The 22,024-nt window shown below is 54.9% G+C and overlaps 1 protein-coding gene across 4 annotated transcripts; it reads left to right on the top strand.

The window, feature by feature from the left end:
- Nucleotides 1–217: 217 nt before the first annotated feature.
- CLN6 (CLN6 transmembrane ER protein) lies at nt 218–21,905 on the top strand. 4 transcript variants are annotated; one of them, XR_010663918.1, is made up of 9 exons: nt 218–466; nt 7,509–7,623; nt 10,822–10,920; nt 12,193–12,381; nt 12,640–12,695; nt 14,127–14,249; nt 16,078–16,602; nt 16,653–19,707; nt 20,740–20,849. XR_010663918.1 is itself a non-coding variant. In XM_065940829.1 (7 exons), the coding sequence occupies exons 1-7, from the start codon at nt 297–299 to the stop codon at nt 20,846–20,848; spliced, it is 861 nt and encodes a 286-aa protein (XP_065796901.1). In that variant the 5' UTR covers nt 218–296; the 3' UTR covers nt 20,849–21,905. The 4 variants fall into 4 exon arrangements, 2 of the variants coding, with proteins under 2 accessions (XP_065796901.1, XP_065796900.1); XR_010663917.1 differs by having other exon boundaries at nt 16,078–19,707; XM_065940829.1 differs by lacking the exons at nt 16,078–16,602; nt 16,653–19,707 and having other exon boundaries at nt 20,740–21,905.
- The last annotated feature ends 119 nt before the right edge of the window (nt 21,906–22,024 follow it).

Genomic DNA, 22,024 nt, shown 5'->3' with positions numbered 1-22,024 from the left:
CCCTAGCCCACGCTTGACTTAATTTACAGGTTTCGGGTAGCCTAGGCCGATTCCCGGCCCCGGCCACGCGCCGGACCCCAGCAGATCGCAGCCCGAGTAGGCCCACGCCGTGCGCCCCTCCCTCCGCCCCTTCGCCCCGCCGGCCCGGCCCTGGGCCCCTCCTTCCCCGCCAGGACGCCCCGCCTCCCTCGCTCGGCGGCGCGTCTCGTGCTCCCGGCCCCCGCCGGCCCCACCCCGGCCCGCGCCTCGGGGCCGGCGCTCTCCCTCCTGCCCGCCCCAGCCCGCCCCCGCGCTGGATGTTCGCTTTCGCAGCCTTCGGCCAGCGGAGCCTGTTTGCAGCCACCGGCGGCGGGGCGAAGGGCCTGGCCGGAAGGTTAGGCATGGAGGCGGCGGCTCGGAGGCGGCAGCACCCGGGAGCGGCGGGCGGCCCCAGCTCGCAGCCGGGCGCCTCCTTCCTGCAGGCCAGGTGGGCGCGCGCCGGCGGGCGGAGCGGAACCGCGGCCCAGCCACGTGATCGCGCGGGCGGGGGGTCGGGGCCACGGACCCCGGTTGGGTCTTCCCGGCGCTACGTCTGCAGCTGCTCCCTCGCCCACTCGCCTGAGCCACGCCTCCGCGGCTTCTTGGGGGAGCCCGGGGACCCAGGGAGTCTCAGCCGCGGCGATCAGCGGCCCCCGTGGCCCGGCCGGTTCCGGGACGATCGGTCATCTGGGATCCAAGAAACTCGGAAAGGGGGCGGTGGCGGCGAGCCCAGAGGACACCGCTGCTCACTAGGGCCCCCAAAGCGCCTGCAAGCCCCGGGCACCAACCCAAGTTCTCGGGGTCCTTCTAACCATGACTAGGATTTGGATCCTGGTGTTAACGGGAGGCTCACTCCTTGCCCCGAGGAACCCAGAATGTTGGGAATGCTGATGGAAGAGACAGCGAAGTGTGGAAACTCCCCTCCAGAGAAAGAACGAGGAAGGGCTTTACCGACACGGTTGCTGTTCCCTTCTCTCAGCGAGGGGAAGTTACTGGTTTATGTGTTGATAGTTGAGGCCAGGCGCCTGGGGCCGAGGAAGAGGTACAGAAGCCACCTTTTCATCTTCCTCTTCACTCTACCTTCATCCCGTTTTACAGGTCACGGACATTCATTGCATAGAGCGGGTATTCATTAATCATCTCTGGTGTGCCCCAGCGCTGTGCCAGGGGTGGGTAAAGTGAAGCCCGGAGGACCCCACAGTCCAGTAGGACCTGGTAGGAACAGAGGCCAGGAGTTGAGAGATCGGCTTGGAGGGCTTCCTGGAGGAAGTGGCGCTTAAGCTGCATCTCAAAGTACTCAGTAGGTGACAAGGGAATGAAGGCTATTTCAGCTGTGGGAAAGCGTGGAAAGGCAAGGAGTGCAGCTGTGTTGATGCTTTCTGTGTGTGCAGTGGCAAGAGGAATGTAGCCTGTGAAGGGCCTTTAATGGCCGCAGAACTGGGCCCAGAGTGGGAGCTTAGAGTGCAAAATTTAAGGAGAGGCTCACTCTTGAGACCTGGTGCTCAAAAATCCTCTGTGGCCCACCTGTACCTCCTTAAATGTTGGGTCCCATGTGTTTTACTTGCCTCACCCTAGTTCCTGCCCTAAAAGGCAGGTTAAGGGTGCAGCTTTTGTTCCGTAGGGCACAGGGGAGCCATGGAAGGTTTTCAAGCGCTAGTGTGCTGGGAGTCAGTTTTAGGAAGTTTGTGGTATGATTTGGGATAAGGGAGGAAATCTGAGAGACTCGGCTGAGAGGAGCTCTTCCTCCTGCGCTAAGGCACATCTGTGTTCTGGATCCCCTACAAGCTGGGAGTCTTTGCCGTGACCTGTGGCCGCCCAGCTAGAGCCGTCTGTGAGCCTCAGACATGGTCTCCACTTGACTTGTGCTGTGTCTCCACATGCAGTGTCTCACTCAGTCTTTTTGTGTTTTCTTATGTGGAAACCGAGACCTAGAGAGGTTGCATCGTTTGCTGGCAAGAACCAGGGCGTAAACCTTGGGCTTCTGATTTCTGTTCTTACTGCTCCACTCTGGCAGCTCAGGGGTGATGTCCCTCTACTCCTGCATGAGCTCCCCACCAACCAGGATCTCCTGGGGATTGCATAAAGGGCTGGCTCACTTCCGGGGTCTCTCTGCCCACCTCCCCCACCCTTTGCCCCCTGTTCTCAATCTCATTGCTGCACAAGACAGTAGGCAGAATCACCCTGTCCAACTCCTAGGATGCTTGGATTTCCTCTGCTCCATCCATGCTGTGCTTACACACCTCTAGTGACAAAGTGCTCACTCCCTATTCCAGTTTTCACGTGCTCTGTTAACAGTTTTTTGTATTGCAATCAAACTAGTACATGCCCATGATTAAATAAAATTGCACAGACAGACTTAGAGTAAAAAGCAGTGGTTCTTTTTCCACCTCTCTCTAGTACCAGAGACAACCATGTTAGCTTCTTTTAGCTGTTTCTATCAGAATTAAATTCATATTTCTCAATAATAGTAACAAATACTACATACATACCAATTTCTGTGGACCAGGCCCTGCTCTTAAGTTTTTGCATTGAAAAAGGTTTTTGCGTAATTTAATTAGACCACAACTTTTTTTTTTTCCAACCACAACTCTTGAAGTAGGATATACTATTATCCAACCACAGCTCTTGAATACTTGATACTATTATCCCCCATTTTACAGATGAGAACGTTGAGGCCCAGGAGGTAACTTGCTCATGATTTGGTTAGTGGTAGAGCTGGGATGTGAACCCAGGCAGGCTCCGGAGTCCACACACAAAAGCTATGCTCAACTGCTATTTCTTGGTTTATCAATTTTTAGCCTCTGAAGCTAATGTTGACCTACTAATTTTCCTGTTATAATTTGGTTTACTCATACCTCTTCCTTCTCCACAAGATAGTTCTTTTTATCACCATTTTTAGTTTTGCTCTTTGTTACCTTCGTAGCCTTAGGAAATATGTAATACCATTATTTCTGTTTTGGTCAACTATAAAGCAGTGTCTTTTAAAATAAAGTTTATTTATTTATTGAAGTATAGTTAATTTAAAATAAGGGCAGTATCTCTTGATTCCTTCTTAAAAGGATACTGTTATTCTCCTACCCAAAGTTTTAGCTTTCTTTACCCTTTCCCCAGCTCCTGTCATCTATAGTTTTACTTTCAAGTGGTCAAGGTTGACAGTATTTACCTGCTGTTTTTTAACCATAATTTCCTTCCATGTTTTGTTTGTGAATTGATTCTACACTTAGAAAATCAATGTACGTTTTTATTCGTTAAGCCATGTAAATATTGTTCCCTTCAGAGTCCAGTAAGTTTAAAAATTACATTTGCTTTCTTACATTGCTTTTGTTTTTCCTGGGATTTCAAATTGCCTTTCCTTTTTCCCTCTTTTTTTTTTTTTTTCGCTTTTGTTTTCTCATTTTTTGTTTAAAATTCTCATCATGTCAGGTATTTTCACCATTGTGCATATAGAACCCAAATCAGTCCCTCTGTCGACCCCATTCATAGCTCCCTGCTTGACTCCACGGTGGCTGAGACACCTTCCTTTTCTGCCAGGCAGTCCTGCAGATACAACCGAGTGCTCTGAATATCTCATCTGTATGTTATGCGTTGTGTGGTATGTAGTCTCCAGCTGTCGTGGTATCCGTTTTCCCAGGTGGTAGGCTTGTAAGGCTGCGAAGGAGTGAAAAGGCCACCCGTGTCTTGGGTTACCTGCCCTAGTGCCTTCATCGTTCTCGGCAGGAGTTTCTGATGACTGGGGCCCAGAGCTGGCAGTCTGGGGGCTCCGTGTCTGTGGACTCAGGTACTTGGGTTAGCATGAGGATGCTCGTCCCCAGGACAGGGCTGGGGGAGAGGACGCCTTCACGCTCCGTGATCTGCCTCCTGTGCTCAGAGTCCCAGCAGAAGAAAACAGACGCTCACCCGTCTTGATTCCACGTTGGGTGTCAGCCTTGCACTTGCCCTTTTTCTCTCTGCTCTGCTGAGCCAGGCTGGACTCCCGGCAGGGATCCCTGTTGATTGAGATGCCTCCTGACGTGGAGGAGGAAACAGTCATGAGCCCTGAGTATGTGCTTGCTATCCACAGCTTCCAGAGACTCACACGAAGCGCTTCCTGGGCTTGCAAAATGCCTTTTGTTTTCTTTACCATCCTGCTCTGAAAGTTTCCTGAACAGAACACTGAGGACCTTTTTTTTTCTTTAATGTTTATCTACTTATTTATTTGGCTGCACCAGGCCTTCATTGAAGCACACTGGATCTTCATCACGGCCTGTGGGCCCTTTAGTTTGGCATATGTGATCTCGTTCCCTGACCAGGGATCGAACCTGGGCCCCCTGCATTGGGAGCTCAGAGTCTTAGCCACCGGACCCCAGGGAAGTCCCAGCAGTGAAGACTGTTCTCCTTCTTCCTCATCTAAGCTCTTCAGGCCTGGAGGTTGTTCCTGCCTGCTTTTCGAGGCCTTGCCTTGATGGTCATGAAGGGGAAGGGCATAGTGGGACTTCTGGACCCGTCACTCATTTCATACTCATCCCAGACTGTCCTCAGGGTTAGTTGTCTCTGAGCACCTGCCCAGTCTGAAGGCCGGGCAGCCCCTCCTTCTCTTCCCTCCACTAGTAAGCCAGGCGTCTCAGCTCCCTGCAGCGCTGTTCTCACTCCAGCCTCCAGGCTTTTGACGCTGCACTCTCACTGCTTTTCTGCCAACATGAATCCACCCACCCATGTTTCCAGGCTCCATTCCTTCCTTCAGGCTTTGCATACTGCTCCAGGCCACACCAGTCCTTCTGTATCTTGATCTCCTGATACATTCCATAGCTGATAGTGACTTGGAGCACAGGTCTCGAATCCATATAGACCTCGGTTTGAATTCTCTGCACTTCAGGACTCCTGGGTTGCGGAGTGACAGAAAACCAATGTGAACTGCGGCACCCTTAGCCAAAGGGAATGTCTTGGCTCTTGTGGCCAAACTGTTGCCTTGGGGATGCCTGGAAGTGGGAATGTGAACCCTCTCAGGCCTTTTCCTCCTCTTCTCTGCAGGGCCGCTTCATTCTTATCTGACTGTCCCTTGAGGCTAGTACCTTGGCCACAGGCAGCCCCGGGCCCTCGGGCTCTCATCTTTAGCCCCAAAGCACAGAAAGGAGGGTGCTCTTTTCAACTCTAGTTAGAAAAGCTCCCACTAGGCTGACCTGGGTTTTGGCCCTTCCCTCTGTCTCAGGGAACATCATCTTTGACCAGGAGGAGGAGGGAACGGGAAATAGTGTGACAGAAGGAATAGTTGATGCAGCTTCTTATTAGGGCAGGTAACCTTGGTTAAGCCTTAGTTTCCTCATTTGTAAAATGAGAGGGTAGCAGTCTCCTGGTATTGCTGTGGGGCTTAGATGAGATGATGCTGGTGGAGCTTCTAGCATGGCACACAGTAAGTAGGCAGTGATCAGAGGGGATGGCCAGGAAGACTTAGCTGATCTGGAAAAACCCACTCCACCCATCCATCCTGCCACCAGAGGATAATGAGTTCCTCTACAGCTTGCCTTCCTGTCTCTGAGTTGCTCTAGCAACCCAGTGCGGACCGTTCTTGGAATTGACTGAAAAGGATCCCAGAAAATTACAGAAGCAATAGCAGTGCTGACAGAGGGAAACCTTCATGGTGCCTCTAAGCTAATGTTTGATTAACCACTGAAATGAACGACTAGGTGCATGCTAAGTCATTTCAGTCATGTCTGACTCTCTGCGACCTCATGGACTGTAGCCCACCAGGCTCCTCTGTCCGTGGGATTCTCCAGGCAAGAACACTGGAGTGGGTTGCCATTTCCTTCTCCAGGGGATCTTCCCGACCCAGGGATGGAACCAGGTCTCCTGAGTGTCCTGCACTGGCAGGGGTCCCTTACCACTAGTGCTGCCTGGGAAGCCCTTGGTAGTACTATAAGTAACCAGTAACTGGGATTGTTTTATATTAGCCAGTAATCACCGAGCATAAATCAGGTACTGAGCTGAAAACTCTGGAGAATACAGGCCCTTGTCCATAGCTCCTGGTCTGGGCGCTAACGGGGCAGTGTAACTCACACCTGAGTCATCTCAGGAGGAGGCGACTGCTTGTCATTGGAGGTGTGTGAGTAGTGGCAGGGATGCTCTAAAGAGGATTTGTACTCTGATGGGGAGATTGGTGAGTTGCAGGAACCTTAAAATCACCCTTCTTGCAGGTCTCAGTAAGAGCAAAACTCCAGCTCTGTGATGTCATGGCCTGGGTGGGCGTTAGAGATGAAGTCCTCCCTGTAGTGGGCTTTGGGGAAAGCTTCATCAGGGAAGCCGCCTTGGAGAAGGTGGCATGTTTCTTGTCCTTGAACTTCAGCTCACCTGTGAAGAGCAGATGGCTGACTGCTTTGTAGAAGGGATGGGCATCCAAAGATGGTGCTCTGCTTCTTGCCACATCCCCCACATCACCTTATTCTTGCTGGCTTCCTCAAGTTTTACTGTGGATTGGTGAGAGGAAGGACATTCCTGCCTCCATTCCTACCTCCTCATCATTCAGAAACCAAGAGAAAGGGAAGCCCCCCGTTCATCTCAGCCTACCGTCTGTAAGTCACATCTCACTGAGGGGCTCTTATTGGTCCATCGCAGGTCACACGCCCATCCCGTGAACAAACCACTGTGAATGCAGTGTTGCTGTGTAGTCATAAAGTTGCAACTCTTCCGCCACCCCATAGACTGTAGTCTACCCATCTCCTCTGTCCGTGGGATTTCCCAGGCAAGAATACTGGAGTGGCTTGCCGTTTCCTTCTGCAGGGGGTCTTCCTGACACAGGGATCAAACCCACATCTCGTCTCCTGTATTGGCAGGCAGATTCTTTACCACTGAGCCACCAGGGAGACCTGTGGCCGTAAGATTAGAGGTTAACAACAGAAGCTCTGAAACGTAATCATCTGGGGCTCCAGGATTCTTGCCTGGAGAACCCCCATGGACAGAGGAGCCTGGCGGGCCGCAGTCCATGGGGTCACAGAATCGGACGTAACTGGGCGACTAAGCACAGCACCGCAGCACTTAGCGTCTTGGGCTCAGCTTTTCACTTGTAAAATGAGGGTAATAGCGTAACCTCAGAGGCTTCCGTGAGGATTACGAGAGTTACATGAGATGGTACATGTAAACAGCTGGAGTGGTGCCTGGAATACAGAAAATGTCCAGTGAAGCCTAGCTATCATCATCCGTCACCGTGTGTCATGCCTTTCAGCCACATTTGCATCCTCTGCCCCATCCGATCTCCCCGTCAGTCTATAGGTGAGAGAGCCCAACCGTGATTGTATCTGTTGAGTATTTTCCTTCTTGGATCCTAGAGAAGCAACTCTCAGGGCAGATGGAGTCCGTCTCCGGATCCCTTCCCCCAGGCCCCAGGACTTCCAGCAAAACCTTTTCCTAGAACTTAATCCCGTGTGTTTCCTTCCACCCACAAATCCCTATGGCTTGTCCTGGTGGGGAATCTTCCCATAGAGGAGAGAAGGGCTGACTGCTTTCGTTTACATCTTTCCCAGGCACGGCGCCGTCAAGGCTGATGAGGCCGCTGGCACGGCTCCCTTCCACCTTGACCTCTGGTTCTACTTCACCCTGCAAAACTGGGTTCTGGACTTTGGCCGCCCCATAGCCATGGTGAGCGTGAAGCTGTGGATGGAACCCCCGACCGGCAGTGTGGGGACAGTGTGATCTGAGTGATCAGAATGACCTCAGACAAGTCCTTGCGCCTCCTGGTACACTGTGAGAATAGGCCTGGATGCGGTCCCTTAGTCCTATGGCTGTAACCAGGGTGGCAGCTGACGGGGAGTGGGGGATCTGAGCAGTCATACTGTGCCCCCCACCATCCGCCCAGTATCTCACATTCAGGTTCACCCAAAGCACCAATTCGGACAGTGGACTATGGGAAAGGATCCCACCAGCCTTCCCTGCAGCCTTGGGATAGAATTGTGTTTTCTGGAGGTGAAGAGTATGGGCTGAGTGTGCATGTCATACACTTGAGCCTGGTGAAACTGTCCCCTTCTCTCCAAGGCTACTCCATGCCTCAGTGTACAGTGGTGGCCTCTGTGGAGATTAACACTGGAAGAGCACCGAAGCCCCTCACTTGTCATGAGCAGTTAGACAGCTAGATGGATAGACAGATAGGTAATAGAAGGTGGAAAAAAATTGAGGTATCACCATGTGCTGTTAATTTTTGCATGTGGGTGGTAAGAACAACAATATCCAGCACTGAAGCTGACACTTCATACATGCTAGTGATAATGCAAAGTAGCATAGTCCTTTGGGAAAGCAGTTGGTCACGGTGATAACTAGTACTTAGATAGTGCCTAGCAAGATAGGTCTCAGTATTCTTGTACTGAATGAATAACAATACTAACAGTAAGCTAGAAATAGCAGTTAAGATCTTTATGCGTTTAAACTTCTTTAGTTCTCCCATCAATGCTATTGTCAATCTCAGTTCTATAGATGAGAAGACTTGAGGACAGAGAGTGTGAATAACTGGCTCAGGGTCACCCAGTCAGCAAGCGGAGGAGCCAGCATCTGCCACCCCCACCCCCACCCGGACACTCTGGCCCCAGAGCCCACCTCCCCTTTCCATCATGATTATATCCGGAACCCTAATATGTTCATCCCGCCTGGCTCAGTACGACCCTTTCCTAGAGTCTGCCCTGAAGACGATCACTGAAACGACAGCCTCTGTACCAAGAGTGTTCACATACAGTGGCCCAAACCTGGCAGGGACTTGCGTGTCCAGCAGCAGGGACTGGGTAGATCAGCTTTGCTGTGTGCAGGATAGAGGAGCTGCCTGGGCAGTGAACAGGAATCGTGGGTACTACAGAGCATCCCGGACGTTTAAGGAGAAAACAGATGCCTGGGTGGCATGCATATGGACTGCCTGTCAGTCAGTAACAGCCCTAACGATCTCGTATACGTGGGACCCAAGACTTCAAGGGGATGAAAGAAAGCTTCTGGCAGTGGTTTCAGGGAGGAGGTATGGTGGATGTTGAGTCTCCTTTCTGCAGGCTTTTGGTAAGATTTACAAGTTGTTTTTTAAATGTAGGTGAAAGAAAAGGGACTGAGCCAGGAGTCAGGGCACCAGTCAGGTTTGTAGGTGATTTGGGGCAAGTCAGGGTCATCTGGGCTTTGGTTCTCTCATCTGTAAGAAGACTGGTTGGACCAGCTGACCTGAGCTGAAGGTTCACTTACCAGGGGACAAAGGAGCTACCCATCAAACTGGTGTTCTGGGGAGACGGGAGATGAGCCCAGGGTAGCTCGTGGCTCTCCTCACTCACTAGGACTCAGCCTCATCTGGCCTAATAGGGCTCGCCGGTGGGTCAGATCACCTCCCGCCATCCTGCTCAGAATTGCTGTGGCCGCTGTAACCCCAAGTGGGCTCAGTAGGAGCATACATCTGAACAGGGCCAGTGTATACATGAGCTTTTCAGATGGATACATGATAGTCTCAAATTTGTAATAACTACAAAATAAAACCTTTTATAAAAGTAGTCATAGTTCTATAACAAGTTATATAAATCTATGCCATAGTAACATAACAAGTGAGTTCATACCCAGCAATATAAAGAAGTATGAGACTCTCCCTTTCCTAGTCCCACTTCTGAGTGTTTGGGGCACATCCTTCCACTCCTTTCTCTATTCATGCAATACATATGTATACATCCTTTCCGCCCCCTGCCCAACCAAAGTGAGATTTTACTTTATACCTTAGTCTACAACTTGCTTGTTTTACTTTAGACTGTATCATGGATATCTCTTCATGTCAGCACATATGAGGTGTCATTTCTGTTAGTGGTTGCTTAACTTTCTGTAATAAAGATGTGCTATAGTGTATTCAAGCAGTCCTGTTTGGTTGAAGAGTTGGCCTATTTCTGATTCTTTGCTATCACTGAGTGTTTCAGCCAGCTATATATCTTGCTGTAGATAAAGCTATAGAGATGCCCACACAGCAAGTAAGAAAGAGATTGAGATTCCTGTCTCCTGGGAGATTTATTTCTGCAGGTTGGTTTTATCCAGCACATTTTTTAATTAAGAGAAATAAACATTTAAATTTTTTATTGAAATTTATGATCATTACAGGTGTTCGTCGGTAGATTCTAGAGGTATAGTTTGGCAGGGCAGGGATTGGGAAGTGTTGTGATCTTGCATAGGTGTTGTCATGCTAACCCTGACAAGGCTGGAACTTACTGGGGTAGACCAGTAGGAAGAACAAGGGAATTCCAGACAGAGGAATGGCCCTGGCCTGTCTCAGGGAAGGTAGGAAAGGAAGAACTGAAGCTACTTTGTAGAACTCACATATTTTCTCCTTTATTTCGTAAGGTAGAGTTCCAACCTGATTTGGAAGTGGTCCATATGCTCACTGGACAGAGTGTTTTTCCACACCTGGGTGGTCAGAATTTCTCGTCATCATTTTAATGAGCCAGATCACTAAGGGTCCATGTAGACCATCTGGGCCACATTTCGTGTTACAGATGGGGAAACTGAGGCATGAAGAAGGGAAGAACTTGCCCCAGGGTCACCCAGAAAGTTTTTGGCACGATTGAGTCCCAAAGGATCTTCCAACTCCCAGGCTGGTACCCAAGGACCTTTGTTTAGTATCCACAGGGAGAGGGACACAGGGTCAGACTCTGGGTTTGTACCTACTGTGTGACTGGGGACAAGTCTGCCTTCTCTGGGACTCAGTTTGTCTGAAAACACCTTCACCCCAGTGCTGCCGAGAGGATTCCAGGAGATCACAGAAAGAACGCAGTGTGCGCAGAGGCAGTTCTGAGGGCCGCGTGGGTCATGCCTGGTAAACTGCACTCTCCGCTTGCTCCCCAGCTGGTGTTCCCTCTCGAGTGGTTTCCGCTCAACAAGCCCAGCGTGGGGGACTACTTCCACATGGCCTACAACATCATCACGCCCTTCCTCCTGCTCAAGGTAGGATCCCAGGGCCCCGCCTCTCTCCACCCTTTCTCTGCCCTGCTGCCGAGCCCTGGGAGTGCCCTGAATCAGGCCGTCCCCTGCCTGACTCTGGGGGGGGAAGGCTATGACAGAGGGGACGTGTCAAGGGCCTGAGGGCCCCAGGGGAGGCCGGCTGCCTCTGCCGGGAGCGATGGAGCAGGCTTCCCCAGGGAGGGGCGTGTGATTTGGGCCTCCCCGGTGTGCCTGGAGGTGAACAGGCGGAGTATCTGAAAACAAGGCGGGTCTTGAGGAGCCATGTTTGGGGAGGGTGAGGCAGGAGTGGCCGGGTTGCTCAGGGAGAGGTCGGGGACCAGTTGGACAGGCAGGTGGGGGCCGGAGGCAGGAAGGGCAGCAATGCAGGGTGAACTCTCTCCTCCGGACCGAGAGCCCTGACTTTGAGACACCACTGGGATCACAGAACTGTCTCCTAGAGAGCTCTCTGCTCTGCGGGCTTTGCACTTTGCCAAGTAAGGGCTCTTAAAACTACTGCCATTTACTATCCCCGTCCTTTTGTTTTTAGAGAGACATTTCCAAACTTCCCTGGTGGCTCAGACAGTAAGGCGTCTGCCTGCAATGTGGGAGACCCGGGTTCAATCCCTGGGTCAGGAAGATCTCCTGGAGAAGGAAATGGCAACCCACTCCAGTCTTCTTGCCTGGAAAATCCCATGGATGGAAGAGCCTGGTAGGCTGCAGTCCTACCAGAGTCACAAAGAGTCGAACACGACTGAGTGACTTCGCTTTCTTTCTTTCAGAGTAGGGGAGGTGTAATCTCTGAATTCGGAGGGGTCTTTAGTTAAATAACTTAGTTTCAGAAACACCTGCCGCACATTTTTGTTTGTGTGGCTCAGTTGCTTAGAAATGGGAGCAGCGCAGCCTCAACAGGCCAGCCCAGCCACCCAGAAGCAGAACTAGGGGTGGTGGGAGTCAGGGCCTGGCTTGCCTGTGTGGAAGGCCTGGCTGTCATCTCCAGCATGGTACATGGGTGTGTTTAACCTTGGGCAATGAGCTGGCCCTGGGGAGTGTGTTTCCTCTTGGGCCAAAGAGGGTGCTCTTCCCCAGCGCCTGCTGGGTTCACAGGGATCATGTGAGATGACGGAGGCTGGACTGACTCCCCTAAAGGGAACCTGTGTGAGAGGGGCTTTCTGGCTGGTGGCATCCATCCCACTCGGGGTGTGAGGGGGCAAGCAGAGGGTGTCTGCTGTGGTGATGCCTCGGGGGTCATGCTGTGGGGCCTCCCTCTGACCTCAGCTCATCGAGCGGTGCCCCCGCACCTTGCCACGCTCCCTGATCTACGTCAGCATCATCACCTTCATCATGGGGGCCAGCATCCACCTGGTGGGCGACTCAGTGAACCACCGCCTGATCTTCAGCGGCTACCAGAACCACCTGTCGGTCCGTGAGAACCCCATCATCAAGAATCTCAAACCAGAGACGCTGGTGAGCCCGCACCTCCACGGTGCAGCCTGTCCTGGAGGCCAAAGACATTGCCGACCCATCACAGGTGCCCCAGATAGAGCAGGTCGCCCCCCCCACCCCCCGAACCCCAAGCTAGGATGCCCCACCCAGATCCCCTCCTCCCGGCACGGAGGGACTCGGGGCATTTGAGGGAGGCATGGGCAGTCAGGGGGAGGGGTAGCCTGGGGGCTGCGTGGGCCCGACACCCTTCCTGAAGCCCCATCCTCTCTGCTCCCCCAGATCGACTCCTTTGAGCTGCTCTACTACTACGATGAGTACCTGGGCCACTCCATGTGGTGAGTGGTGGGGCCGCTGGCCCTGGTGACGCTGAACACGGGGCCCCGGGGTCTCGAAGTGTCCAGCCCAGCCGCTGGAATGGCGTGCTCTTCCCCAGCGGGGGGCGCTGTCGCTCCTTTGGCGCCCGCCTCGCCACCTTCCGTGCCCACCAGCCCGCAGTATCCGCGGCGGCCACTAGAGGGCAGCGAGCAGCTGTCCTGCCGGGCCGAGGCTGCCGCGCTGGTAAACAACTCCCCCCCACCCTGGGGATGAGGATGGGGACCCCGAGGCAGGGAGGGAGCCGAGGAGGGCCGGCTGAACCAGGCTGGGGGCGAGGTGGGAGTAGGGGTGCTCCTAGTGCCCCCCTCCTCCGAACCCCCCGGGAGCGCCTTCCTCCCGCCCCTTCACCCCACAGTGGAGGAAACCTCACAAATGTGGGCTCAGCCACAGGAGATGCGGCCTGAGCCGGGGGCAGTCGTCTGTTCTAGACCCCAGTTTATCCCGGGTTGAGCTGGGGCCAGTGGGAGGGGCTTTGCCCACGGGCTGACAGCTGGTGCCAGAGCCAACCCTGGACGTGGGTAGCCCCACTCCCGAGTGAGGTGGGCTCGCTCGTGTCACACGGGCCCTAAATTGTATTTCTGGGTTCTGTTTTAGGGACTAGAAAGTCAGGGAGTCCTTGCATAGACAGGCCTCTTGCCAGTTCTCCCTGGCCTGTGCCAGGAGACCCTTCCCATGGAAGGCTGGGGAAGGGAGGAGGAGAGGTGTACAGGGGAAATGAAAGGGCAGCAGAGGACTGGGAGGGTGTGGGGGCCGGTGAGGGGAAGGTGGGGAAGGAGATGAGTGGGGGTGGGAACAGAAAGGGGGTGTTGTGCGAGCTGGCACGGGCGTGTGGGGAAGCAGCGTGTGTGTGTGTGTGTGTGTGTGTGTGTGTGTGTGTGTGTGTGTGTGTGTGTGTAGAGAGGGGAGAGGGTAGTACGTGGGTGAGCTGTGCGTGGAAGGGGGTGAGGCTGGGGGCTGGGTGTGAGTGACGGAGCGTCACAGAGCTCCTGGGGGACCCCCGGCACATGTTGTTCCTCCCCCCACCTCTTTTTTTTCCCCCAAACTGGGACCTCGGGCCTGTCCCTCCTCGATCCTGCTGGGTGCACCCTTTTCCAGGGCAGTGAGGGGCTGGGGCTGCTGGTCTTGGGGTGAGTGCATGGGGCAGAGAGAGAGACGTGCACTCACGTGGGGAGTGAGTGAGGAGGCAGGGACAGTGGGAGGAGGCCCCCCGCCCATGGCTCGGATCTGCAGGCCTCATCTTCCTTCCTAGACCCCCTGCCCGAAAGGGGCTGGGCGCACCCTCACCCAAACCAGGCGTTTCTGTGAACTGTGAAGTGAGACCGCAGAGGGTGGTGCAGGCAGCCAGTCCTAGGACGGCCGGGGTGGGCTGAGCACCGGCTTCCCTGTTGCAGGTACGTCCCCTTCTTCCTCATCCTCTTCATGTACTTCAGCGGCTGCTTCACTCCCACCGAAGCCGAGAGCTCAATGCCAGGGGCGGCCCTGCTCCTGGTGGTGCCCAGCGGCCTGTACTACTGGTGAGTGGATGGCAGACCTGGGGCGGCAGGGAGGGGGCCCTTAGTGGTCCAGTCAGGGAAAACGTGCTCCCGACCTCAGAGCTGCCGTGAGCCCCGGTGAGACACCCGCTGGGGTCCCTGCTTCCCCCTCTTCAGTGGGCCTGGGACAGTGCTTTCTGGTGGCCGCTCCGTGACCAGGAAGGAGGGCCTGAGTGTGACCTCTCTACACTCGGGGTGTAACCTCAGGGCCCGTAGAATCCACGTCGAGGCATAATTTCTGTGTGTGCCCCGTTGCTCAGTCGTTCCAGCTCTTTGCGAGCCTGTGGACTGCAGCCCACCAGGCTCCTCTGTCCACAGGATTCTCCCAGGCAGGAATACTGGAGTGGGCTGCCATTTCCTTCTCCAGGGGATTTTCCCAGCCCAGGGATTGAACCTGCATCTCCTGTGTCTTCCGCATTGCGGGCCGATTCTTTACCTTCTGAGCCATCGAGGAAGCCCCGGGGAGGGCTGTAGAGCAGAAGCCTGTAGAGCCTGCAGGGTGGGGGGGTGGGGGACTGAATTTCCCCCTCTGTGAGATGAGGATGATACCAGGCTGTCTCCCTTTTGGGACATGGTGAGAACCCAGAGAGAGGGACTCGTAAACTATGAAGCATCATGGAGAGGACAAGGATACTTACGGGGGAATCCCATGGCCTCGGGGCTTCCCACCTGGTTTCCTCTTCCCATTCCAGAGGACCAGGCCTCAGCCAGGCTCTTCCCTTTCCTCTGTCACTTCTGCTCTGGAGTCAGGCTCCCGGGGATTGTGGGTGTCTTAGAAAGGGTGGGTGTCCTAGCCCTTCTCTGGGGGGAAGCCTCCAGCCAAATGAAAAAGGCCTCCTCTCCTGGGGCCTTCTCCCCCACCTCCAGGGGCTGCCCCTGACCAGCAGTGGGGATCCATGAGGGTGAATCCATATGCCCTCTGAGGACAGGATTGGAAGGAATGGGTGACAACCACAGCTGGAGGGAAAGAGGTGAGAAGTGAGAAGCTCCGCCCATTCTTACCCAGGGTGTGTCAGTGCAGTGACAGCTGCAGGGGGCCATTCATTGAGCAGTGTGCCTTTCCAAGTACACAGTTCTCATCAGTAACTGTGAGAGCTAGGGCCGTTTGTGCCCCCTCTATGAGTAAGAAGACAAAGGCTCCAAGGTGTCATGTAAATTCTGCCACTCAGTTGCAGAGCTCTGTAGTCGCTTGAGTGGGATGGGTCAGCATGGTGGTTCTCTCTCGAGGCAAGGGAGTGGATGAGATAAGCTCTGAGAAGCCCTCCAGCAGGTGTTACTGCATTCCTGGCCATGTGCTAGGTACTGCCCTGAGAACTGGAGGGAGCCCTGGGGGATGAGACCGTGTTCCAGCCTTCAAGGAGATAGTCGTGACAACCCCATAAACTGAAACTCCATCCCCAACTCAGATGCCTTTAGGAACTAAACTGGTGATAGAAATGCATCAAGTGAGGCAGTAGGGAGTGGTGGGGACTGTGGCAAGCTGCAGAACCATGCTGTCTCTAAGCAACTGCTTTCTCCTCATCAGTTATTGTCACGTGGGAATACAAACCTAACGTTAGCAGGGAAATCAGAACTCCATGTGGGCAGGTAATCTGTTATTTAAATATTGGCAGCAAACTCGACCTTTTGAAAAATTCTAGAAGCCAAATCCGAATGCTGTGTACAGGCCGTGGCTCAGAGTGGACCCCTCACTCCACGCGATCTTCTGACTGGCTGGGAGGGTGGCCTGGGGCCTGGGTAGAGGGCAGGAAGCTGGGCAGGAGGGGCTGTCGTGGTGCCCCCACCCCTCACTGCCCGCCTGCCTCCTCAGGTACTTGGTCACCGAGGGCCAGATCTTCATCCTCTTCATCTTCACCTCCTTCGCCATGCTGGCCCTCGTCCTGCACCAGAAGCGCAAGCGCCTCTTCCTAGACAGCAATGGCCTCTTCCTCTTCTCCTCCTTCGCCCTCACCCTCCTGCTCGTGGCGCTCTGGGTCGCCTGGCTGTGGAACGACCCAGTACTCAGGAAGAAGTACCCGGGCGTCATCTATGTCCCCGAGCCCTGGGCCTTCTATACCCTGCACGTCAGCAGCCAACACTGAGTCCTGGGCACCGGCCCCTGGTGCTCTGTGGGTGGGAGATGGATGGTTGAGCGTGAGTGTGGGGAGTGTGTGTGTGTGTGCACTCACTGGGGATGGACAGCCGAAGGAGTCTGAGTGTGTGCGTGTGTGCACCCACTAGGGATGGATGGTCAGAGATGTCTGAGTGTGTGCGTGTGTGCACCCACTGGGGATGGATGGTCAGAGATGTCTGAGTGTGGGGAGTGTGTGCACCCGCTGGGGATGGACGGCTGAAGGTGTCTGAGCATGGGGAGTGTGTGCACCCGCAGGGGATGGACGGCTGAAGGAGTCTGAGTGTGTGTGTGTGTGTGTGCGTGTGTGCACGTGTGTGCGTGCATGCACCCACATGTGTGTAGCCTGCAGCTGAGAGCATGGGTGAGAGTATGCCTGGTGCCTGTGGATAGGGGTGTGTGTGTCTGCGTGTGCGCATACGGAGAGCATCACTGTGAGGCTGAACTCTTTTGGTTAAGTTTCCATTCGATTTAGCTTTTTTCATGATGGGACATAGTCTGAGGCAGTGTGTCCAGACCAGGAGCTGGGCCCGGCTTTCCCGTGCCCACTGGGGCCGGGCCTTCTCTCTCTCACTGCTCAGGGCCGTCTCTTCCTGGGCGTCTTCTGGTGGCCGCAGGGGAGAGGCCTGGGGGGGCAGAGGTCGGGAGGGAACTCGGCCTGTCACCTACCACCTGGCTCACTCCTCAGACCCCCTGACCCTGAGGGCAGGTTGCAGGGGTTCCGTGAACTTGCTGTGTAGCCATTTGCAGCGCACCCCCTTCCCTGGGCCACGGTTGCAGCAGACGGGCCGACGGGTCCCCAGTCGGCTGTGGGCTGGTCGCCGTCTCCTCTCAGGGCAGCCTTGGGAGGGGTGGATGGTTCCTCCTTGTCCCTGCCTCTTCAGCGCTGGGGGGTACATGCACCCCAGATCCTCACCCCGCCGCGGGCTGCATGGGGTGGGGAGCCAGAGCCAGCCCTCCCCCAGCTGCCGGCCTGATCTTGGGGTCTGGCTGTGGTCGTTCCCGGCCGCCTTCCTCTCCCGGGAACTCGGTCTGTGTCCCGCCTTCAGGATCGTGGCACCCGCTTGGTTTACCTGACCAAGGTTTCTGAGCGGCCGCTGAAGGCAGAGTTCTCCAGTACTTGCACTCACCAAGGCGGACATCGTGGGGCTCTTGTCAGCATGTCTCAGCCTGAATCCACGCCTGCCGCCCGCGGCCCTGCTCCCAGGAAAGGGGGCCTTGTTCTGGCAAGACGCCCCCTCCCCAGCACCGGGGCCAGGTCTCCTCCCGAGACTGCAGGCACGCAGCCTCACTTCCCAGCATTGCTGGCCTGCATGCGTGCGAGGGGCTCTGGGGGGCCTGCCTCGCCTCCCCTGCCCTCCCCGCCCGTCCTGTGCTCTCAGGGACTCTGCCTCAAACCCTCCTTTCACGCAGGGGTCCCCCAGCCCCGGTCAGTCCCCGTCTGCTGGCAGCATCGGGGTGAGCAGTGCGAATAAAGGCGGTGTGGAGCCAAGCCCCACTGGCTGCATCTGCTTCCTTGGGGTGTGAATTTGGGAGGCCGGAGGAGGAGGGTCCCTGGAGCAGGGGAGGGAGTGGCCTGTCTGGGGCCTGGCAGGAGCCCTGGGCTGACCCCAAGGGCCTGCTCAGCCCTGCCCAGCTGGAAGCAGGTGCTGCCACTGCCCACTGGCTGTCTGTGCTACTTGGTATGATGCTGAGTTTGGGGGGTCACCAGCAAGAAGGGCTTCCTCTAGGTCCCAGGTCCCTTCAGACGAGGCTGAGGGTCACGGGGGTGGGGCCGGCAGAGGGCGTGGAGCCCCCAAGCTGTGCTGCTAGCGCCTTCAGGAAACTGAAGTAGAGAGGGTGTCCTTTGGGGGGAGGCGGGGGGCCAGTTTGTGGGAGGCTGGGACTTAGCCTTGGGCAAGTCACATGACCTGCTTTGCTTTTCCTAGGCATCTTTTACACCCATGAGAAGTTAGTGACATCCGCCCCCCACCGCCTTGGGAGTAACAGATGCCTGCTGTCCTGCTCTGTAGCTCCTGCTCAGGATCTGGGATGAGGACGGCCCTTCTGGCTCGTCGGGCCCCCTGGCTTCTGGGATCTGAAATAATGAATTTTGTGATTTCACTTCCTTGGTGGGGATGTATTGAAACTTGTTTAGTTGCTAAGTTGTGTCCTACTCTGCCACCCCATGGACTGTCAGGCTCTTCTGTCCATGGGATTTTCCAGGCAAGAATACTGGAGTGGATAGCCATTTCCTTCTCCAAGGGGTCCTCCAGGTGATCTTCCTGAGATTGAACCCGCGTCGCTTGCATCTCCTGCATTGGCAGGCATTGGCAGGGAAGCCCAATTGCCTTCAATCAAAAGGACCCCATGGGTTTCACTTCCCCAGAGTGGGAACTGGATGCTGAGGGTGCTGTCTGCCGCCCCCAGTGTGGGTGGCTTGTGCCCCTCCTCACTCAGCAGTTCACAATCTGCACAATCTTAGTTCAGTAAGCCAGCTCCAGGCTTGGCCTCTCAAAGCATAAGGGCCCCCACCTTCCCAGTAACCTCAATTCTTCCCTACGTTGATTCCATGTTTCCTCCAAAGCCTGTCCCGGGCCCGTTCTCCATACAAGGACTTAATGAATTTCACCTAAGTGGGCACACATCTGATTGTGGGGTCTGAGGCTTACACAGTTTTGAGTGTGCTTGATAAGAAAACTTAAAGTGAATAAAAATTAGATATGAAAGAATATTTAGATTGGGAAAGATATCACAGTAAATTATTGGAGCCTTGGAGATTCATGTCCCTCTTGACCGGGATCTCTTTGGGAAGTTTCCTGAAAATGTTTCCCAAGAAATACAGGCACATGGATAGGTGGGTCTGGGGTGATCGTGCTGGTGGACAGCAGTGACTGGCCTGTAACAGCATCTGATAAATCCCGAGGAAACCACGAGAGGGCGTGCTGGTGGCTGCACGCCCCCTATGGGGAAAGGGCTGCAATAGTGACCTAGGAAACCACTTTATGGGCCATGAGAATCAGGAGCTGGCCTATAAAAGATGACATAGACACTGGCATTTCCACCTGCCCTACAACCCTCCTCCCTTGCTGCTGGGCTAAGCGGAAGGATGGATGGACTACTTACTTAACTAGCAAATGAGCCGGGAAATCCGCTCTCTGACATGTGAACTAGGAGGCTAACTCAAGCCTCCCACATTATAACTGAATATGGCAGGAACATTCAACCCAAAGACTACGCCATGGTAACCCCAAAGCAACTAGTCAGCACCATCCAAGTCCAGCTGTTTTTGTCCTGACCACAGGACCTACTCCCAGGGGAACATGGTGTACCATGGCCTGGGACTGGCAGGTAAGTTTCTGGTGGTGTGGGTTTGCCACTTCGTGGGGAATAGGATTAGAAAGGGTCTTACAGACTTCAGCTGTCCTCCACTCAGCCCCAGCTGAGACCACTACTGAGGTCACTCATCCAGGCCTCTACTGGAGAAAGTCACCGTTCTATGACCCCTAGGGTCTGTTAGACCCCCTCTCCAGGTTCCGGCGCCAGCTGTGGGGACTGCAGGCTGGGACGCCGACCGCGGGCTGGGGTGGTGTGATCTCAGAATGCTGTCACTGCTTGTGTGTGGCTTCATGGCCACGATCTCTCTCTACTGTGCCTGTTAAGCATCTTAGGTTTCTTCCCTAGCCTGAGCAGAGGGAATCTGGGGACCAGGTGACTGTGGTGGCCTCACCATTTTATTTATGTGTATATGGCTGTGCTGTCTTTGTTGTTGCGCACGGGTTTTCCCTAGTTGTGGAGAGTGGGGGCAACTCTCTAGTTGCAGAGCACGGGCTTCACACTGCAGTGGCTTCTCTTGTTGTGGAGCACAGGCTCTAGGCACACGGGTTGCAGCAGTTGCAGCCCAGGGGCGAATCAGTTGTGACTCTCAGGCCCTGGAACGTGCAGGCTACAGTAGTTATGGTGCAGGGGCTTAGTTGCTTTGAGACATGTGGGATCTTCTGGGACCTGGGATCAAACTCAGGTCCCGTGCATTGGCAGGTAGACTTCCCACCACTGAGCCACCTGGGAAGTCCTGGCCTCACCACTGGTAGGTCTGACTGCAGGGTCTCCCTCCTGTGGACTGCCACGAAAAATTCAGCCCAAGCTGGCCCACCTCTTGGGGAGTTAACTCTCTTTAGCACACTTTGTGTCTTACTCTTGATTGCATGTGTGTGCTCAGTCATGTCCAACTCTTTGAGACCCCATAGACTGTGGCCCGCCAGGCTCCTCTGTCCATTGGATTTCCCAGGCAAGAATACTGGAATGGGTAGCCACTTCCTACTCCAGGGGATTTTCCCGACCCAGGGATCGAACCGATGCCTCTTGTGTCTTCTGTGTTGGCAGGTGGATTCGTTACCACTGCACCACCTGGGAACTCTTGGTATTCTTCCAGCTACTGTTATCATGGAGCTGCAGAAGAATTGAAAACACCTTAGAGACTAAACAGCAGTAGCAACAATCTGTAATTATGTTTGTGATATCCGGTTGCAATGCACATCTGCACACTTGACCCCAGGAATATCTCAGAAGAGGGGCAGGGCCAGGATTATAAGAGTCATACACACCCCAGATGTGTGGGCGTGTATGGCCAGGCCACTCAAGATGGCTCTTCACTTGCTCTCTGTGCATCTCCTGCTCCACCAGTCCCTACTTCACCCACAGGACCATCCAATCCTCTTAATCATAGGCCTTTATCAGTGACTGTCCCCACGCTTGCCCGTGCCCCCAGCTGGTTTCCCTGGTAACTGATGAGCCCATCTGAAGTCAGTGCTCTATAACTGGTAGCCGCCGCCTCCTCCAGAGTAGCAGAAGGCCCTGCCGTGTCCTGCCTGCCGTCTGCCGTCCACAGTGGGGTGTTGCTCCAGGATGTGGTTTCAGATAGGGACGATCCCCCCATCTGATAAGCTGTTGTCTCTGTCTCCGGGCTCTTCTGTCTCGAGGCTGGGCTACTGCAAGGCGTGCAGGACCTTGGGGGTACAGCCCCGTGGTCATGTCTCCCCCAGGAGCCCCTTTCCAAGTACAGGGTGATTCCAAGTGAGCCCTTGACCTGGCCCTTCCAAGGCCCCACCTGATGTCCCCTCTCCTCTTCTTCCTGTAAGGCTGATAGAAGCTCCCCCCTCTCCTGCTCCCGGCAGCCTTCCCTCTTCTCAGCCCCAACTGGGAGGAGTCAGAAACCTCCAGCTAAAACTCTCTGGGTCTCGAAATGGGTGTGAAGTAGAGGAAAAGAGAACCTTTCACAAGGAAATGGTCAGGGGACAAAGACCCCCCCCATCCAATCCATGTGACTCCTACAAGTTACCAACGGCTCCCTCTGCAGACACGCAGCCCTTTGCAGGACCCGCTGGTCCCCAGGCCAGAGCCCTGGTGCAGGGCACAGCCTGTGTGGCCACACGTGCCGGTCCTGGCGGGGTGGGTGGGCCCTGGAGTCAGAGCCCCAGAGGCAGGGCAGCCACCAGCGGTGGGCATGGGATACAGTAGGGATCTGGGCGTAGAGGGGGGACCCAGCTGTGCCCAGCACCCACCTCAGTGGGGGAGGGGAGGGGTGGACTGGGGACAAACCGCTGAGGAATGGGAGAGTCAGCAGCTTCTGCTGGAAGGGGTGGGAGCTACAGTGGGGAGTGGAGGGGAA

This window comes from Muntiacus reevesi, chromosome 7, assembly GCF_963930625.1.
Source record: "Muntiacus reevesi chromosome 7, mMunRee1.1, whole genome shotgun sequence".
NCBI classification, from domain to species: Eukaryota; Metazoa; Chordata; class Mammalia; order Artiodactyla; family Cervidae; genus Muntiacus; species Muntiacus reevesi.
The sequence above is the reverse complement of the archived record's forward strand: the minus strand, read 5'-3'. Positions and strand labels throughout refer to the sequence as shown.